Source organism: Seriola aureovittata, chromosome 24 (assembly GCF_021018895.1).
Source record: "Seriola aureovittata isolate HTS-2021-v1 ecotype China chromosome 24, ASM2101889v1, whole genome shotgun sequence".
Lineage (NCBI taxonomy): Eukaryota > Metazoa > Chordata > Actinopteri > Carangiformes > Carangidae > Seriola > Seriola aureovittata.
Window position 1 is genome coordinate 2,501,033 of NC_079387.1, and position 18,448 is coordinate 2,519,480.

General features: G+C 42.8%; 2 protein-coding genes across 29 annotated transcripts in view; both read right to left on the reverse strand.

The window, feature by feature from the left end:
* LOC130165294 (protein unc-80 homolog) overlaps positions 1–5,638 on the reverse strand; it is a 47,521-nt gene extending 41,883 nt beyond the window's left edge. For all 20 annotated transcript variants that reach the window (XM_056370430.1, XM_056370427.1, XM_056370429.1 and 17 more), the window contains exons 1-7: positions 5,401–5,638; positions 4,811–4,859; positions 4,303–4,459; positions 3,240–3,580; positions 2,560–2,683; positions 2,382–2,446; positions 1,943–2,085 (exon numbers count right to left, since the gene is read on the reverse strand). In XM_056370430.1, the coding sequence (XP_056226405.1) occupies positions 1,943–2,085; positions 2,382–2,446; positions 2,560–2,683; positions 3,240–3,580; positions 4,303–4,459; positions 4,811–4,859; positions 5,401–5,492 (971 nt within the window). In that variant the 5' untranslated portion in view covers positions 5,493–5,638. The remainder of the gene's footprint in view (positions 1–1,942; positions 2,086–2,381; positions 2,447–2,559; positions 2,684–3,239; positions 3,581–4,302; positions 4,460–4,810; positions 4,860–5,400) is intronic.
* A 1,183-nt stretch (positions 5,639–6,821) lies between these two features.
* Positions 6,822–18,448, reverse strand: part of LOC130165247 (microtubule-associated protein 2-like) — a 54,999-nt gene continuing 43,372 nt past the window's right edge. For 4 of the 9 annotated variants that reach the window (XM_056370338.1, XM_056370340.1, XM_056370345.1 and 1 more), the window contains 10 exons: positions 18,158–18,355; positions 17,840–17,977; positions 16,883–16,938; positions 15,343–15,457; positions 15,079–15,135; positions 13,946–14,256; positions 10,281–10,373; positions 9,464–9,557; positions 8,875–8,987; positions 6,822–8,777 (listed from right to left, as the gene is read on the reverse strand). In XM_056370338.1, coding sequence (XP_056226313.1) covers positions 8,568–8,777; positions 8,875–8,987; positions 9,464–9,557; positions 10,281–10,373; positions 13,946–14,256; positions 15,079–15,135; positions 15,343–15,457; positions 16,883–16,938; positions 17,840–17,977; positions 18,158–18,355 — 1,385 coding nt within the window. In that variant the 3' untranslated portion in view covers positions 6,822–8,567. The remainder of the gene's footprint in view (positions 8,778–8,874; positions 8,988–9,463; positions 9,558–10,280; positions 10,374–13,945; positions 14,257–15,078; positions 15,136–15,342; positions 15,458–16,882; positions 16,939–17,839; positions 17,978–18,157; positions 18,356–18,448) is intronic. The other 5 variants (XM_056370337.1, XM_056370339.1, XM_056370341.1 and 2 more) reach the window with 5 other exon arrangements.

Consider the following 18,448-nt stretch of genomic DNA (forward strand, 5'->3'; position numbering starts at 1 on the left):
TGCTCTCATCCTATCCAGCAACAGCAAATTCCCAGTACCAACACAAAGAAAGCAATTACTCTGTCTACGTTGGGTGTGTGTGCAGCAAAACAATAGGGATAATTCTCTCCCTTCCTGCATTACCATGTGACTGCTGCAAAAATCCTTTGCTGTTTGAGTGTATGAGGATATAACTAGCTCGGGGGAGGGGGATTGAGGCTTATTTTGATTTGCAGTCACTTGCTGGCTGTCAGATGGATCAGAAGAAGCGTTGGAGTGACTTGTTTGGTTGTCAGAACGAGTCGAGATGAGCAATGGATGGCTTACCAACCTCTCTACGCCTTCTCCCACGTCATTCTCATTCTCTCGGCCCGCTGGTCGGGCGATTCAGGATGATGACAGACCCGCCGTGATGAACTTAAAAACAGTCAACACCCACACAAGATGTGCTGAATGCAAATGTTTTGAAGTGTTTATCTGGGGACTCTCTCTGCAAAGAGCATTTGGTGTTTTCCAATAACACAGTGTATCATATTTGTAGTGTTTTATGGGATTAAGCCGTGAAATTTTCTGGTTAAAAACCTTTAAGCTCACAGACACTTGAATGTGACGCATAGGGAACAGCCTTTTTTTTTTGTAAGATTTTGGAAAACGTCGGTTAACATTATCATACTCTAAGTAAAGTCAGTTATCAATTGCTGCCAACCAAGCTGGTCAAACCTGCCTTGCCTGAGCCAAAACAAGCACAGATTGAGGCTTAGTCTGGCAGCGAAGACCGAACAATGCCAGACTTGCCGTGGGCAGACCAAAATCAAGCCAGGCCATGTCATGCCAGGCCAGGGACACTGCCAGCATTAGACATGTAGCACATTACTTCAGCATAATTACCCTGGTTATGCGGGCAAATGTCAGATGGGTCTGCTAATGCTCAAGCAAGACAAGGCTCTGTATGTGTGTGTGTGTGTGTGCGCGCTGATGGAAGAGACAGTGCTGCTTAGAGCAACACATTACACAGGGGAAGGAGGAGCTATTCATATACGCTAGCGCTCCACAAGCTAGTGAAGCGAGCTGCGCTGTGCAGTGTGTTCGGCAGACGGTGCCGCAGGGCCAAATGTTTAGCCATCAACAAGATGATGGCACCAGCTCGGTGTCAGTGCGGGTCACTTAGAAATCACTGCACTGCTGAACTGCTTCAACCCACAACTGGCTTCTTGGGTGCAAATTTCTCAGCGTTGATCATATGAACCTACGGTAATGATCGATATATGATTCCACCGCCTGCTTTCACATGCTATGATGACAGCCTGTTCATCTTGTGCCTGTTCATTCTGCATGTACAACTTATTGAGTCATCATTGCACACATCTTAAATTATTAATCATTCTGAGATGCTTATCACCTCGGGTGAATTGGATGGTTAACCACACCTGATATCATAGAACCGATATACAATTTTAAATATTTTGACCTGATGAAAATATGAATGGCATTGAAATGTTGCCCATTTATATAAATGTGTGGTTGCTATTACTCCTCTCACCATAATCCAAAATTCCCCATACATCCATAAAATGAGCCAAGATTATTCTGTCTTTCTGCATCCCTGTTATTATGTAACATCGCTGCCTCCCGTTGCTCTTGATCATTTCATGGGGTTTCTCCTTTTCTGAATCTCGGGTTGTTCCAACCAAAATGTACCACAGATGTGCGCACATACTTGAAAGAAAGCGAAATGTGGATAAAAGTGTCTGTGTTATTGGGTTATCATGTTCAAACTTCCCTGTGGAGTAGCCTTGTTCCATTTACACTATTTATGACACCACCTCCTCCTCCTGTTTAACAGCGTGCCTGAATGGGCATGACGCTTCAACATAACTCCCAAATCAAAAATCAATGGCACACACATGATCAAGTGCTTCCTATCTCATTGCTTCTTGAGGGTAAATTCGATAACACAGCTTACTTTTTCTTAGCAGGGCCTTTTACTAGCGGGGGTTGTTGGGAAGGGCCACCTTTCTCGACCGAGTTACCACGACGACAGCTCTGCTCTCCGGCCGAGGGGGAGGAGGAATCTGATTGGGTGGTTTCGCAAACCACCTGGAAGCCCTGTGGGTGGGAGAGAGAGATGGACAGATACTGTATGTGGGTAGATAAACAGACAGAAAGACGTACGGACAGTTCCTGATAATTAAAGCCTCTGAGGTTGGAGTGAGGTTTCTGTCATGACCCTTGCTAACCACACTAATGCTCCCGGATGGCTGGTGCTAATGAATATTAGCAGCCAGCCCCAGTGGGAATGTTGAAGGGGGGAGGGGAAGAAGCCTCAGACTCTTGCCTGAACACATTCAATCAACATGGGAAGCAAAATCTGACAAAGATCTGAGCTAAATGCGCTTACTCACCATGGGACCCGGGTTGCCAGATCCACAGGGGCTGCACTGGTTGTTGACTGGGGAATTCCTCTTAGCTGTTGAGACAGGCATAACAGATTACATGTCTTAATTATGAGAAAATAAAAAATAAATATACTTTTTATAGAGATGTGTATATATACTGTATATATGAGGAATTTTTTTTCACCTGTCACAATATTTCTCACAGGTTTGATGAGTGCAGTAAAGGCAGGGATGTCAGGCTGGCGGTGCTCCCACATTGGCTGCCATATTACCAGGCCGCTGGCCAATCGGAAGGTCAGATCTGACTCCTTAAAAACAAAACAAAAAAAAACAAGTGACATATTTAGAATCTCATTTATAGAGGAAGCAGTTTTGCACACCCAAAGCATGATTTAATCATCAAAATGCATGACTTGAAATGTTTCAGTATTATCATGTTGATGGATTTTTTGAAAGAGAACCGTGGTCATGGTATGATCATTCACAAGATTCAGTAATTCATTGTTCAGTTGGGAAACAGTGCAGTCCCCAGGGTGCTGTAACGTGACTCTTGTATCCGTTTGTACACACAGATCAATAGTCATGAGGTGACCCTGAGTATTTGTGTTTCAGAGGGTTCGATATGAGCTTCTAGTATGAAGGCCAGTGGAGATGTTAACAATTTTACAATGAAGCTGAATGTGACTGCTGCTAAAAAAAATTCAAAAAATGACAACTATGTACAATCTCCCTAAGACAGTCATTTTTTGTATGATAGAAAAGACTAAACCTGTACAGTAACAATGGCAGTTAGTGAACTATTTTGGTATGCTGTTATAAGAGTTTACTCCAAGGCTGCACACATTTATTTGACAAGCAACAGACCTTTATCCGATGAATAAGCGGAGCAAAAAGGAACACAAACAGCTCCACGGTGGCCATGCTCTTGTGGAACAGCTTGGTACGAGTATGCTCATCGTCCTCCAGCAGGGAACCACTGTGCTGGGGCCCTGACCCCCCTAGGGCCGAGCCGGAGCAGGAGCCGGGAGCCCCAGGTGACGAGCCCTGGTTTCCCACGGGCTGGAGGAAGGCACTGCTGCTGCTGCCCCCGGACCAGCCGTGGCCCAGGCTTGGCTCATGGTTGCACTCCTGGGCAGCCTCCAGCAGCATCCAGTGCAGAGTGTGGAGCAGCTTAGTCTCGGCCACGCCCAGCTTGTCCTGGTGGCCTGTCGGAGGTCAGAGGTCATGGGGTTAATGTTGAACGCTGCTTAGTGAGGTGATGAATCGGCAACATGAAGCTCTAGTGTTTGTGTGGGTGGATTTTGGCATATTACTGGATGTTTATGACACTCTTTATCATCAGTTGTGGTGATTCTTCACTTCAGTTTAAGTATATTTGCTTTTCTTTGTCTTATATGAAAATAAGCTGATTATCCTTTTGGTTTTAGACTGTTGATGAGACAAAACAAGCAATTTGAAGATATCACCTTGGGCTTTAGGAAATTATGTGGATCACTTTTCATTATTTTGGACCAGAAAATGAATTGATCAAACACAATATAATCAGCAGATTAATAAATAATGAAAATAGTCAACAGTTGAGGCCCTTTTATCAATAGTAAAAGACCAAGGAATATTTTTTTCTCGTCTTTTTAATGCTGTATATATATTTAGGCACCTTAGATAGTCATTGAATCTGAATGTCCTCAAATTGCTTTTTATGAGGATTTAGATGCTCACATGATTCAGAAAAAGAATACATGCAATTCAAATAAACATATTTTGTTCTTTGTATTCCCATAATTGAGAACTGCGATGTACTTTAAAGTCAGGCTGTCCTGTAACTGAAAGAACATCCGTTCCGTGTTTTGTTGAATGAGGATAACCTGGATGAGGCTGTCAACTCAATGACTACAGTGGTGGTAATGTGTGTCCTGCGTGTCCTCACCCAGCTTGTTCCTGTTAGACAGCAGGATGGAGGTGCAGTGGAGTACATGAGGCAGGGCTGCTTGGACGAGCTCCCAGCGCGAGATACTCTGGATGGCCTCTGACAGGGCCGGTGACAGCCCATGGAGCTTATTCTCCACCAGCACCCGCTCAAAGGACTGGGGAGGCAGCCAGGGAGAGGAAGAAAAAAAAGACATCAGCCAGGGACTAAAGCCTTTTTCTTTGACTATCTAAATGTCCCACATGGCCTCAAGCAAGGCAATGCCTGTGGGAGAGACACTGGCAGCTCTGTTTGGATCCAAAGGGATCTGGAAAAGTGTCATTATGGATATGAGTTTCCAAAGGTCTGGCTCCTGGGTAATAGGAGGAAGCAAGGGCAAAAACTAATTTGTTAAATGCAAAATAAAGAGCCCACTTGATCTGCAGGTGCATTAAGGTAAAAACAGATTACTGGGAAGGGAGCGATTATTTTCCCATCACCACACACATGGCATTATGAAATGACTTACCACACAAGATGCTTCATACTGTTTTCCCAACTTTGGACGCAGAAATGCACTGAAAAAAATAAAATAAAAACAATGGAAACATGCTCAGATTAGATTGAAACAAAATGACACTATGAAATCGCAAATGTCAGATAATATTTTTTAAACAACAAAGCATACTGTACATGCCATTTTACACCAACATGACAGTCATTTCACTGCAGCTAGTCCACATACCAGTCTATCTATTTGGCCAACTTTCCATTGAAAATTTGCTTCACAGGTGTGACATCATACGATCTGCATCCGTATGCATTCACAGTGAACACCTTGCAAAAAAAAAAAAAAAAAACATGCAGCCCACCCTCCTCCATTTATAACATTCAGTGAAACCGGTGAACTGATACACTCAGTGACACGGTTTCCCATTCACGGGTTGAAGCATATTAAGCCAATACATCTATTTTGACGCCAATCACAACAAAAATGCGGGTTTTCTTCTCATGTGTCAGGCTGAGACTTTGCCACGGCAGCTGTCAGATCCTTGATCCTCCTTATTTTCGGGCACTGGCACACACCTGTTATCAATTTCCACTGAAGCCCACACTAACCTGGTTTGCCTCCATAGGAAGGTCTGGATGGGGAACGGTATACCCTTCCCGCACTCCGGCTCATTTTCGTCCAGGCTTTTCCTCTTCACCATTTTGGCCGGACCTGCCTGCCTGCTTGCCCGCCCGCCTGCGTGCGACCACCGGACCGGGCTGCTGGCTCTGCCCAGGTGACCAGCGAGCTTCCCCTCACGACATGATTGGGTTCGTCCTGCGTAAAATGGCTGCAAGTATCGGTCGGTCGGCGGCAATAGAGAGAGAGAGAGAGAGAGAACGGGAGAGAGAGAGAGAGAGAGAGAGAAAGAGAGAGAGAGAGAGAGAGAGAGCAAGGGTGGGGGGTGGAGGGTGGGGGAGACGGAGAAGGAGAGAGCGCTCTGATTTCAGCACCTCCCTCACCGGACAGTGACAGTTGATCGGCGTGCTAATTTGTCGGCGGCGGAGCTTAAAGACGCAGTGTGCAGCTGAGCCAGATGTTTTTTCCGTGTCAGCTGCTGTGCTTCGTTATGGGAGAGGGCACACATACACTGCACATATGGATAAAAAAAAATAATAATAAAAAAATTGCTGCTGATTTGCACCTGAATGGTGCATTCACACGAGGGTTAACATCCCCTACCCCCCATTTGAATGTCAACAGGTTGTTTAATAACCCAGGTGGACAATCTATGTAGTGGCCTATGAAAGAATTGTGTTGGAGGAAGTATTCAGTCTTGTTTTCTGAAATAAGTATAGCAATACAACACTATAAAATATTGCACATAATGCAGGTTCTGCATAAGTGCATGCATTCTGCACAAGGGAAAGTATTGACTACAAAAGGTACTTCGATTATCAAAATGAAAAATAATCATTCGGCATATTGCTCCTTTCATTCATTTAATCTGTAGTAATGCATCATATTTTATAAGCTGATCATATGTTTTGTATGTAGCCTAAAGTCTTTATCTGCAAAAAAAAAAATAGACAGATGTATGTATGTACCGGGGTAAATATTGGAGTAGAATTATTATTATGATTTTGCTAAGGTTATTTTTTGAGACTTTGAAAAGCTGCTTCTGGAAACCCCTGAAAACATTATACAGCTGCTTTTACATGATGAGTAGGAGCTGTGACAAGCAAACTAGGCTTTAAAATAGGTGTAAAAACCCTTTAAATAAAGTTATCATCCACCACTGGATACAGCCACCACTATACATAAGTAGGCTACTACAATTCTACTTACTTAGAAATGAAAAAAAGGGGTTTTAAGGTCGGTTATGTAGCAGACTTTCTTGGTAGGAACCAGTAAATTTCATGAGGTTGCCACTGGCAGTTTTTCACAATAAAAGTCTCCAATATATCAGTATAGACACCAGCCATGCACATTAACATATTGTCCCTATTCACTTATACATATACATAAAAAAATAAAAACTAGAGAGAACCACTTTTTATTTTCTTTATTTCTGTTGTCATCATCATCCTGTAGGAGCATTTGTCATCAGTACGTCTCAAACATTGGAGAGTGTGCACACATCTACATGGTCTTTTAAATACACTTACACAGGCAAAGAGGGGCTGGGGAGCACGGGAGCAAGAATATAGGAAGCACAGAAGAACACTGGAGGGGCAGCTGACATTGGGGAGGAGAAGAAGAGAGGGGGGGTGAGGGTGGGGGGTAGAGTAATTTCACAATGGTGAGCAGAGAATATGTTAGAACTGTTCTGTTTTTTACTCTTTTTTTTTTAATGAATCCTAACAGCTGCAAGTTGAGGGTCTTTTTCAGTTTCTTCTTTCATTTCCTCTAAAGTTACCGGTTCAATCGCACAAAAGGGCCAAGTAGCTGCTCTTTCAAATGGAATGTTTTCATATAAAGCTTCTTACTTTCCACTTCTTCTTCTTTTTTCTTTTTTTTTTTTTAAAACAAACTTCGGGCCCTTTGTCCATTCAGATACGTTGTACGACCCCCTCTCTGCCAAAAGGAGAAAAGTCACAGGAGCGTGAGAGGCTTTTTAGGGATCTGACCTTGAAGTTTAGACACTAGGATGCACCCTGGCCATTTACACTCGCACTGACAAGTTTAAGATTTCTCCAAATAGATCTAATTTATTTATAATTCATTTGCCATGCCAGCATAACAGCGTTGATGTAGCCTAATAAAACCACAGCGCTAATGTAAAACCAAACAAAGAGCAGCCCATTGGTTTGAAGAAAAGAGAACAGAAGAGAAATCTATTGGAAAGCTAGCCTTTTAGCACTTGACTCAACATAACTGCAATGGTTATCAACATTTAAGTGCTAATAAGCCAGTGCAGCCACAGGGAACATACAAAACTGGAACAACTTCCACTACAGTGACATATATAAAAAGAAAACATAGCAAGAGAACACAATTTGTCCAACAATTCAGCACATATCAGGAAAATCATAAGTTTAAAATCCAACCAACGAACAAACAAAAATTCATGTTGTTTGACTTAAAATGTCACATTTTATCAGACATGCTCATCAACCATTCTTTTGCAGGTACAGTTACACGCCATGTTTCTTTAAGTTATGTCTCTCACACACAGATGTATCTTTAAGACTACCGTCTAGTATCTAGTAGCTATATCTTGCATTCAGTACCATATAAATTCTGAATGGACGTTATGCATGAGTTCACCTTAAAGTTTATCCCCATACAAGTGGAATGTAGTGATGCTTTTCACGCTAAAAATATCACTGTACAATCATAAAACCATCAACGCGTTCTTAGACAAACACATCCAGTCAAACCTTCGTATTAGGCCTATCTGAAACAAAACAGAAAAGTCCATATTTCGAGTGAACAAAAATGAATGGAAAAACAAAATTAAGATTGACTGGGCGTGTCCCTTTTAAAGGGGGTGAATGACGGATAATCTTAGAATTCAGTTTTTTAAAATCCCACGGGAAAGGGTGGAAGGGGTGTTGATGGACAAGACAGTCAATCAACTACAACAGCAGAACCTATGGGGTCAAGTGTGTGTGTGTGTGTGTGTGTGTGGGGGGGGGGGGGGGGGGCGGGGGGGGGTCATGTTGCAGTGAGGAACCATGGGAGAACACTGGATGCTTATCAGTGAATGAGACCGATGGGAAGAGGAGTAATGGTGTGGATTTTTTTTTTTTCTTTCTTTTTCGGAGGGGTCTCCGAAGCGGAGGCAGCCGGCTCATAAGCCCTGCTTGGCCAGAGCGGCGGTGACATCCTGGGCCAGCGTGGAGAGCTGTGGTGACTCCAGGAGATTGATGCTGCCGGCGGAGGACAGGCGAGGGGAAGTGCCTCCTGTCTCGACCCCGGGGGAGTGGGTGACGACGATTTCAGCGCCGTGGTCCACTCGGGCTTTGGCTGATTCCCGGAAGCTCAGCTTGTGGCTCTCAATCTAGCGGGTACGGACAAGAGACTTTAGGTCAAGGTTATTTTCTCTTGGGAAGGACAGAGACATCGTGTGCACAAGATATTTGCGTGCTTCTTTTTACCATAACATTGCCCCCTCCAGGAATGTGGGCGGTGTTGTCCAGGGAGCCGACCTTGGCATGGGCCTTTTCTTTAAAGTCCAGCTTCTGATTCTCAATACGCACGTGGCCTCCCCCTGGGAGCAGGACAGCAAGAAGGAGAGGAAAAGAAATAAACCTGTGCTGCATCACTTCTCCCTAGCTACGCTCAGGGCAAAGACTCAGTCTGTGCAATTCAGTACACATGTTTGAGTTGGTACCATGTTTGATTTGATTAATTCTGTACATACGGTATCATATAAGGCAGGGAATATGGCTGAAATCCTATACTGACATATTAAAACATGGCACAGGTATGTAAAATCACATATAAAATAGTTAAATTGAGACCAAACAGCAGAAATGTACATGTATAAACTCTGCAAGATAATCTAAACTAAATGAGCTTTTAAGTTTGTTATGTTTGGATGTTAGATCTTTGTAATCTTATTATCTCTACATATTAACTTCAGACATTATATGCTGCACTGATAAAGAGCAGCTCCTTACACAAAGTGGCACATTAAATATTGTGTATACACAAGGGTCATTAAAAAGCAGCCCTTTATGGTACCTGGCTTGTGGTGGATGTTGGACATAGAGCCGCACTTGGCAGTGACGTGGCTCAAGTCGATCTTCTTGGTTTGGATTTGGATCTGTGGGCAGCACTGTACATTAAATCCAAGTTTACAAGAAAAAGACAGTGAGGGAAGCTAGACGCTACACACACACCTTGTAGAGATGGAACCTAAACAAAGTAACAGACGTGAAATGAAGAGGAAGACGATGCGATATGTTTTGTGATGCAAAGCCAAAAGTCGGTATGGAAAAGTTGCAAATCAGCTACAGGATGACACAACACGAAGAACGAATGGAGACGGATTAGGTCGAGCAATGCTGATGAGACATCGTCGACGTCGGCTCCCCGGAGAGGGTTAACATGAATAGCAAGCAGCGACAACACAGACAGCAAGCAAACACAGAACGCGGGCACTACATGATGCTACAGGGAGCAGATGCTTCAATTAAACTTTATTGTCCATGGGTGATATGAATTAGTGCGTCTACAAACACTGTTAAAAAGATACGGTGACAACCCTGCATGCTGTAGAGAGGTGTTTATGTTAAGATTTTATACACTCTGCAGAGATACTGCATGTTGTGGCCCAGGCAAATAAAAAAAAATATATATTTTTGGTGCAAATGAAAGTAGAAAATTGAATATATTTGCTTCTGGGGCACAAAACACAGTTGATAAAGATGACGACACTCCACGGCTACAGTTCACAGACACGTTCATGGCTAAATGTGTTTAGTTTATTAGAATGAGAGGACTTGGAGAGATGCTTTTGAATGTGTGTGTGTATGTGCTTTTCTGCGGAGTCACTCACGTTTCCCCCGCCTGCTGTGTGCTGGAGTTTGTCCAGGGAGCCACATTTAGACTGAACGTGGCTAAAATCCAGTTTAACACTTGGAATCATGACCTGGGAATGACAGGGTGACTTTTTTTTTTTTTTTTTTTTTTTTTTACACAAACAAACAGGCAACACTGAGGGTTTTCTAAAGCAGGAGGAGGGGAGGGGGGAGCTTAAAAAAGGCACCCCCCCCCCCCTCGTCCCGTCCCATCCCGCCCCAAAATAATCCTGTAAAAGTGTCCCAATTTTAAATCCACCACCGATCAATCTGTCGGAGCTCACTTTAGCATTCAAATTTCAGCTTATCTAGACCACAGGAAACAAACTGGAGCTTTTTATTGAGAAAGTTGAATTTTTCTGCAGGGATAAAAGCAGGTATCAGCGAGCAGATGCTGCACTTGTAATGCTGTAATCTGTGGAGCCCTGAACTTTGTTCCTCTTTTAAACAGAGTTGTTATAGCACCCTGAAGCATATTTTTTTTTAAAGAGTTAATTCCCAAGTGCAACATCCATTATTTGTACAAGTATTGAAGACGTAAAATCACAAAATAAAAACAAACAAAAAAATCACTTCCAAGGGGGGAAGGGAACTTTACTTCTCTGTTGACACAGAAGTAACTCGGATTCATTGCACTTTGGAAATAAAGCCTTGTTTTGCTTGACAGACAAACAGATGGGCCGACAGATGAACAGATAAAAGTAGCATGAGAGAGCGCTACAGCAGCTGAAAGGGAGAAAGAGAAAACGAGAGAGAAGAGAAAGAGAAAGAAAAGAGAAAAGGCGTACATACATTGCCTCCTTTGGGCGTGTGCTTCAGATTATCCTTGGAGCCGCACTTTGACTGAACATGACGGAAGTCCAGCTTCTCGCTTAAAATGTGAACCTAAAACAAAATCGAATAATAAAAAAAAAAAAACACTATATGTGCCTCGTTGAAGCCAAGTGTGCGATGGGTGATCAATGTGTCTTCACATGCATTTACACTGAACATGTATTTACATTTTACAGTACTTTTCTTCGTGCTTTTGTGCAGAGCTCTGCAGGAGTCGCTATAACACAAATAAAGACCCGATCCCTCACCGGCTTCCCACCCACAGACACTGCGAGCTGTGTTTGTTCAAATGCACGACAAATGCAGGGAAAGTCCAGTGGCAAAACTGTTCTCTTGTTTTTCCAGTGGTGATTGGGAGGCAGAAATAATCGAATTGGCCAAGTTAAACCTCGTCAGGGAGAATCGCAGAAACACTTTGTCTAGACGAATAATCTTTAGACTTGTGCTCAATGAAAAATTCAAAAGGTAACCAATCGGGTAATTAATATTATCAAGCCCAAACCTACAAATTTAAGTAAACCGACAATCAAATACAGATATATAAAACCTTGCTGATGTTCATAAATCACGGTTTGACATAACCAATGAAAATATTTCTGCCTTGTGCACCAATGTGTGTTATCTTGTAGAATCAAAAATATAAAAATGCCTAAGTGAACACAAACAGAAGGTAAAAGAAAAGAGAGAGGGGTTCTGGGAAAACACACACGAGCCCTGACAACAAGCCTCTGTCTGCCCCTGACCTGGATTCTCCTGACAGCTCTTCCTCTGAACCTAAAACCTGCACACACACACAGGGACACACACAGCCCTTGCTATCCATTTTAATACTTTTTTTCTCTCCCCTTCTTTGCTTTCTTTTTATGTTGCAGTTACCACACTATGCTGTCCCCTTCTACAGCTGTTGCGGCACAGACATCTGCAAGGTCAACCAATGACAAAGCAGCGGGGCCGATCGACAGCTCCAAACGAAATATCACCAAAGCACTGATGCTCAAGTCTCATTTTCACACCAACAGTATTTCTGTGCACAATCAATGCTTCTTTGAGGGAAAGAAAAATATCATCTGAAAAAGTCTTCAATGTCAAATATCAAAATAAAATGAAATTGAGACATTATATAATTATAAATATGAATTAAAATGTTTTCCAATGTCATTTTAACATAAAAAAAAAATCTACTTCAACATCAAATCTTTATTCTGACACAGACTGTGCTGCACAAAACCTGCTGTGCTGCTTCTCTCCAAGACGTGCATCATCCAGCTTCATTAAAAATGACTGCGCCTATGTCACATTTCTCCCCGAAGACGAAAGGAGAGCTGGCAAAGTGACAATACATCGCCTCCGTCTCCATATTTCACAGGGGTTAATGAAAAGTCTCACCTCTGTAATACTCCGGGAACATTAAGACTGTCTGCTGCCTTGGCTACGTGATGGAAAAAAAGCTGCAGTCTATTACATTGCACTCGACCACACATCCGTAACAGCCCATAAACAAAGATGAGGGGAATAAGAGTTCGAGTGCATGCAACCCGTGCTTTATTTCATTTTCATTTGGGAGAAAAGGGAAAAAGATTCTTTCTCTAACAGCTTGGCCACCTCGAATCTTAAAATTTTTATCAGGCATCTGTCGTCGGTTCAACAGAGGCAGACGAGTAAATCTGGCTCTTTTTGGGGACCTACCAAACGATATATTTATATATATATGTGATATATTTTATTATATGCTGTGTCCTTCATAAAAGTTCTCAATAAGTAATTCCTGCTTGCAGTTATTAATAGTCAGAGCCAGAGGGAAACTCTTGCAATGGTAATGACGAAAACAGCTCCCCACGGCGGACGATTCTGCAGGTTGACTGCTCCTTGGAGGTATTCTTGGAATACTCTTAGGAGGATAGCTGTTTAAAACCTCATTATTTTAGAAAAGACCAACACGGGACGTGTGTGGTACGGCTGAAGCTTCTTCAGTAGAGAGAAATTTGGGAAAAGGTGAGGAGAAGAGAGACAAAGAGACAGTCAGGGGAGGAGGCCAGAGGCAGCCGATGACGGTTCATCCAGACTGACGGAGATGACAGCGGACAGGGAGAGAGGGCAGAGGACAGTCGCGGGGAAGCAGACAGACAGTGACGGCGCGGCAGGGGGTTTAGAGGCAGGCCAGACAGTGATAGTGATAGTGAAGATGTGAAGAGAGATATTTGAGCATTTCATGACATTTTTACAACTCGGAGAGTGAAAAAGGAGACAGAGAAGAGGAAGGAAGGTAAGAAAAACACAAGAGAAAACCACTGTTTAAACTCCCACTTTCTGTCTGTTTTTAGAGACCTGTTAAATACATGAGTAAATAACCTTTCAGTTTTGTTTTCAATGTCACCATTTCTTGCATCTGTCTTTTATCGGCACATTGAATCAATAGCTTTATAAAAGAGAAATAATTTGTAGTAATTATATTGCTAGAAGTGAAATGCAATGTGTGTACAATATAACTTTATGCTTCTCTGCCATCTAGTGGCAGAAGTAGGTAAATGCTTCAAAATTGAAAATCAGAACCATTAAATATGATCTCAGTAAATGATGTATCTATGTGCATCTATCTAAATTCATCCCTCTCTGTGTGGTGTCAAGATTTTTTTGACAGAGAGACAAAAGGATTGCATTGTTCAAATTTTAAAATCTAATTTTAAAAGTGCTGATTTAACTCCACTGGATCTTGAGTTCTTGCAACTCAAGGTTTTTTTTATTCTGTTTTGCCTCAAGTGTGATTCCAAAACCGAATCAACACTATGACTGCTGAGCACAGTCCCGTTACCTGCCCGCCTTTCGGCTGATGTTTGAGATTGGAGGTGGAGCCAATCTTGGACTTTACATTCTTCAGGTCAGGCAGGGGCTGATTGAGAACCTTCAGCTGCCGCTGGGCGGAGGATGGAGACTTGGGCGGGGTTCGGATCACCGCCACCTTCTTCTCCTGGAGGACGCTGAACGACTTGGGCGTGTGGCTGCCGGGGGTGCGCGAGCCCGGGGTGCGGCAAGAGTAGCTGGGGGGCGTGCCGGGCGTGACGGCAGAGGAGCCAGGGGTGGAGGCGCCGCTGCGCACTGATCGAGAACGTGCCGAGTCTGTACCTAGGAGATAGGAGAGGTCGGATTAGGATGAGAGGAGGGAAGGAGGGATAAGAAAAACCCTTCCTGGAATGTGGCAAAAAAAGAAAGAAAGAACAAAATGACCCCAGACAAAGAGGAAAGAGGGAGAAGACAGACAGAAATAGAGACGGATGGACTGGTTCTTCATCTGGTTCTGATGATGATGATGATATATATAACATAACACTCTCAGCTGCTCTGTTCACATCAAATTTTCTCTACGTTTTCCACAGAACAAACAACCCAGGTCAAACAAGAGTGTTTGACAAGGAGCGTGAAAGCACACACAGGCAGCTGAATTCATTTAATGCTGAAGGCTTGTTGCTGGGACACTGGTGCAGGACCAATAGGATCTTAGCCAACAATGCCTTGAATAAGACCAACATGTAGCAACCTGTTGTCATGGATCCCACCTGCTTCTCTGATAAGGTAACTGCAGGTTTAACAAAGCAAAATCTCACATGTTAAAAATCTGTTGTAAACTGTAAACTTTTTTTTTTATTAGCTAGCAGAGCAGGCACTGTTAATCAAGCATGCTTTGGATATTGCAATGCTGTTGTGTATTAAAAGGTGAATTATGTTGCACGGAGATTGAAAAATAAAATCATTTTAAAACCTGCAGAAACCTTTCAGAATAAGATGTGACCAAGATGAATGGATGAATTCTTTGTCAATGGATGATGCTCACTCCTATAACCTATGTTGGTGTAATTAATAAACAAAATCAAAATACAAAAACAGAAACACTATGTGCTAACAACTAGATGTCACATGTCGATGATGAGGAGCTACTGGGTGGTCTACCTGCCATACTAGCAGCTCTTCCAGACCTGCTGTCCGCTCTGGACTCGGTACGGAACGCTTTGAGAGAGAGGAGAGGCAAAAGGACAAGGAAGCAGGGCAGGGCGTGGAGGGCGGCGTGAGTTAATATGTAATCAAATCATCCAAAGTTAGTGAGTTCGGAGAGTCAATAAGATCAATAAAGAGGCAATCTGCTGTGTAAAGGGAGGGCAAACGAGCTAGAAGCTTCTGTGTGTTTTTCTTTTTTTAATGTGTGTGTATTCTTACAGGTTGGCCTGGTGGGGGTGCTGTCTTCTTGCTCAGCAGCAGGGATGTGGCGAGTCAGAGATTTGGCTGGCCTGGGGAGGGATGACCTCTTCTCTGGGCTGCGGTATGCTCTCTCCTGAATTCGCACGCACAAACACACACACACACACACACACACACACACACACCACACACACACACACACACACACACACACCATGGGGAGTCAATACCCAGGCTTCATCAGATGCAGCGTTGATGGACATTGGTCACAGCTACCTATCAGTCCCCGTTATCCTTTCACTTTACCTTCTCTGCCCATTTTTTTGGCAGAGGGGACGGGCGGGAGCACGCAGAGGAGGGGCGGGCCTCATTGAGCTCCGCCTCCACCAGGGGGCTCCGTTTAAGGCTACAGGCAGAGCCGGGCCGGGGGGGATGGTGATCGGACCCCCGACGCTGCACTGCCATCTTTAACAGAACGGCCCGTGTGGGGCTCTGGAGCGAAGACCGTGATGAGAGGCAGGAAAACATGCAGGAGAGGTGGAGGATGTGCAGGCGGGGAGAGAGAGAGGTGACAAACAGATGGAGAAATGAAGAAGTGAGATGGAGACGGACTAGAGATGAAATGTGCTTATTTATAGTTCAAGAACAGACACATTGAACATGAAAGTGCATGTTCAGTTGTATCACAGTATCTTTAGCTATTCTATTTTAGAAAAATGTTACCCTGTTATGGTGAATTACGAATGAAGATACTGAATGATCAACATACACATCTGGTTATTTGATTTTCTTTAAAGAGTGGACAATCTGGACCCTTAGAAGGACAGAGATTTTAATATTTTAAAAGACATAAAACAGGATGAAATTCCAACACAAAGGGAAGAAGAGGACTTGACTATGGAAAAGACAGAGTTTTGAGTCAAAATGTTGGGATTGATTTAGATGAAAACATGATTCGGGTGAGCCTCTCTGTCACCATACTGCACATTGTGAGTGTTTTGTTTTTGTTTTTTTTGTTCGGTAAAATGTACACCTCACTGTACACGCCAACTGTAATTTGATTTCTTTACTCACAGGCTTTCTCTGTCGAGACTGGAACAGACAGGGATAGAGGCAGGCATGCAAGATAAAAAGGAATATGCACACAGAGAAATAAAAAAGATACGAATGCAGACATGCAGAAAAGAAGAAAAAGCACAAAAAATATTGAGTTTCTCGTGTAAACAACGGGCCCCGTGATGCAACACAGAGTTGTGTGGTGAAATGTACCAAGAGACTAATGCGACAACTGCTTGCCAGAATATAGTACTCCTTAAAATGATGCAACTTCAGTGAACTTGACATAATATATGTACAGTCAGTAAAGATATGCTTGAATTTTTACATTTAGATGCAATCATAAACTTTGAAAAAAGAGCAAAATAATAATTACCCTCTGGTATCAAATGAGATGCATTTACAAAGATAAAGGAAAAAAAACTCCATGTGAACGATAATCACAGCCGTTATGAGTGTATGCACGTGTGATTGTGTGTGTGTCACAGATCATAATACTTACAGTGGTCCTCTCCCTGGACTGGTGGGCCACACTGAGGGGCTGATGGATTTCCATCCCTGTGAAGCAAGAAGAGTCCTACTGTAATAATCAGTGTAAACCAGCAGGGGGAGACATTTGTGAGTGTGAACAAGTATGCTCACACAACACACGCAAACATACACATATACAGTACATCCATATATATATATATATGCATTATGCACTCTGAATGGACAGAGATCAGATAATCACGCATCAGAAAACTCACATTACAATATTTTTCATCTCTCTTCACATTCATAGCTTTTTCACACAACTGACCACACACACACAAACACACAGAACTTTGAAGCCATTTCCAGCAAACATAGAAAAGTGAGCCGTAAAACCCAAAATAGCTACAGTAGGCTCCTCATAAAAAAAAACAAAAAAAACAGTACACTCATCATCACCATCATTAAATACAACTCACAAACTACAGCATCAGCGAGCCAAAAAAAACATGAATATGAACCCTAACAGCTGTAAATGCACCATTTTTGACAGGTAGAAAATGAAACCACAAAACAAAAGTCCAAACCAAAAAGTGCAGTGACATGTCAGTGGAGAAAAACAGAGCAAATGTGGCATTTTAAAAATGGGTCAACAGCACATGATATTTGCCAGCTACATTGTACCTGCTCACTTTCTCAAAGTGCCATCAATAGAGAGAGGCAACATTGTCAATAGCTGTTACGTTGTTTTGTTTATTTCTCATCAATTATGCCAACTAATATTTGTTTTCTTGTATTGTCTCAAATAGAACCACATGATCTTGGTAGAAAATTCGCAATACCTTTGAGTAACCTTTTAAAAAGAAATTGGGATTATTGGTATTTTAGTTATGCATAGGGTGCTCAGTTCCAGATACCGTGCTATGGTTAGATCTGGTTTCGCTCTCTCTATCCACGGCACTGATTCCTGGTGAAGAGTGTTCACCTGTGGCCTTGCGTCTAGCAGAGCCGTGAAGCAGAGCAGGCCTAGGATGTCTGGCCGCCGCTTTGGCTACACTCTTTCGAGATGGAGAACGACTTTGGAGGGCTGACACCTTATTCTGGTCAGCCCTCCTCATGCCTACTGGCAAAAAGGAGAAACAGGATTATACCAACATGCAATACCTCAGTTAAATGTACAACAAATCTATTAAGTCTGCTACTGTTTTAAAAAAGTATCAATGCAAATGTACATTGTTAAAAAATGAAGTAAACAATTTGTTTTAAGCTAAACAATACTTCTTCTTGAATACAGAACTGAAACCTTTTTTCTTCTTCATCTCCTCTCTTGGATGGTGGCTGGGTACTTTGCGGGACAGTTTGCTCTCAGTAGTGCCAGAGTTGCCCCTTCCTCTGCCAGGGGCCCGTTTAGCGGGTCTGTCCACCACCACAGGTGTACTGGTTGGACTCTGGGTGTGAGGAAGGGCTTCGATTTGCTCAGTCATAATACTTTTGTCATCATCTGCAGTGGAGAAGGATCAAAACAGGACTAATTCTCCACATTTATTGATAGGAACTACCTTATCACAAAAGACACATACAGATTTATTAGCAA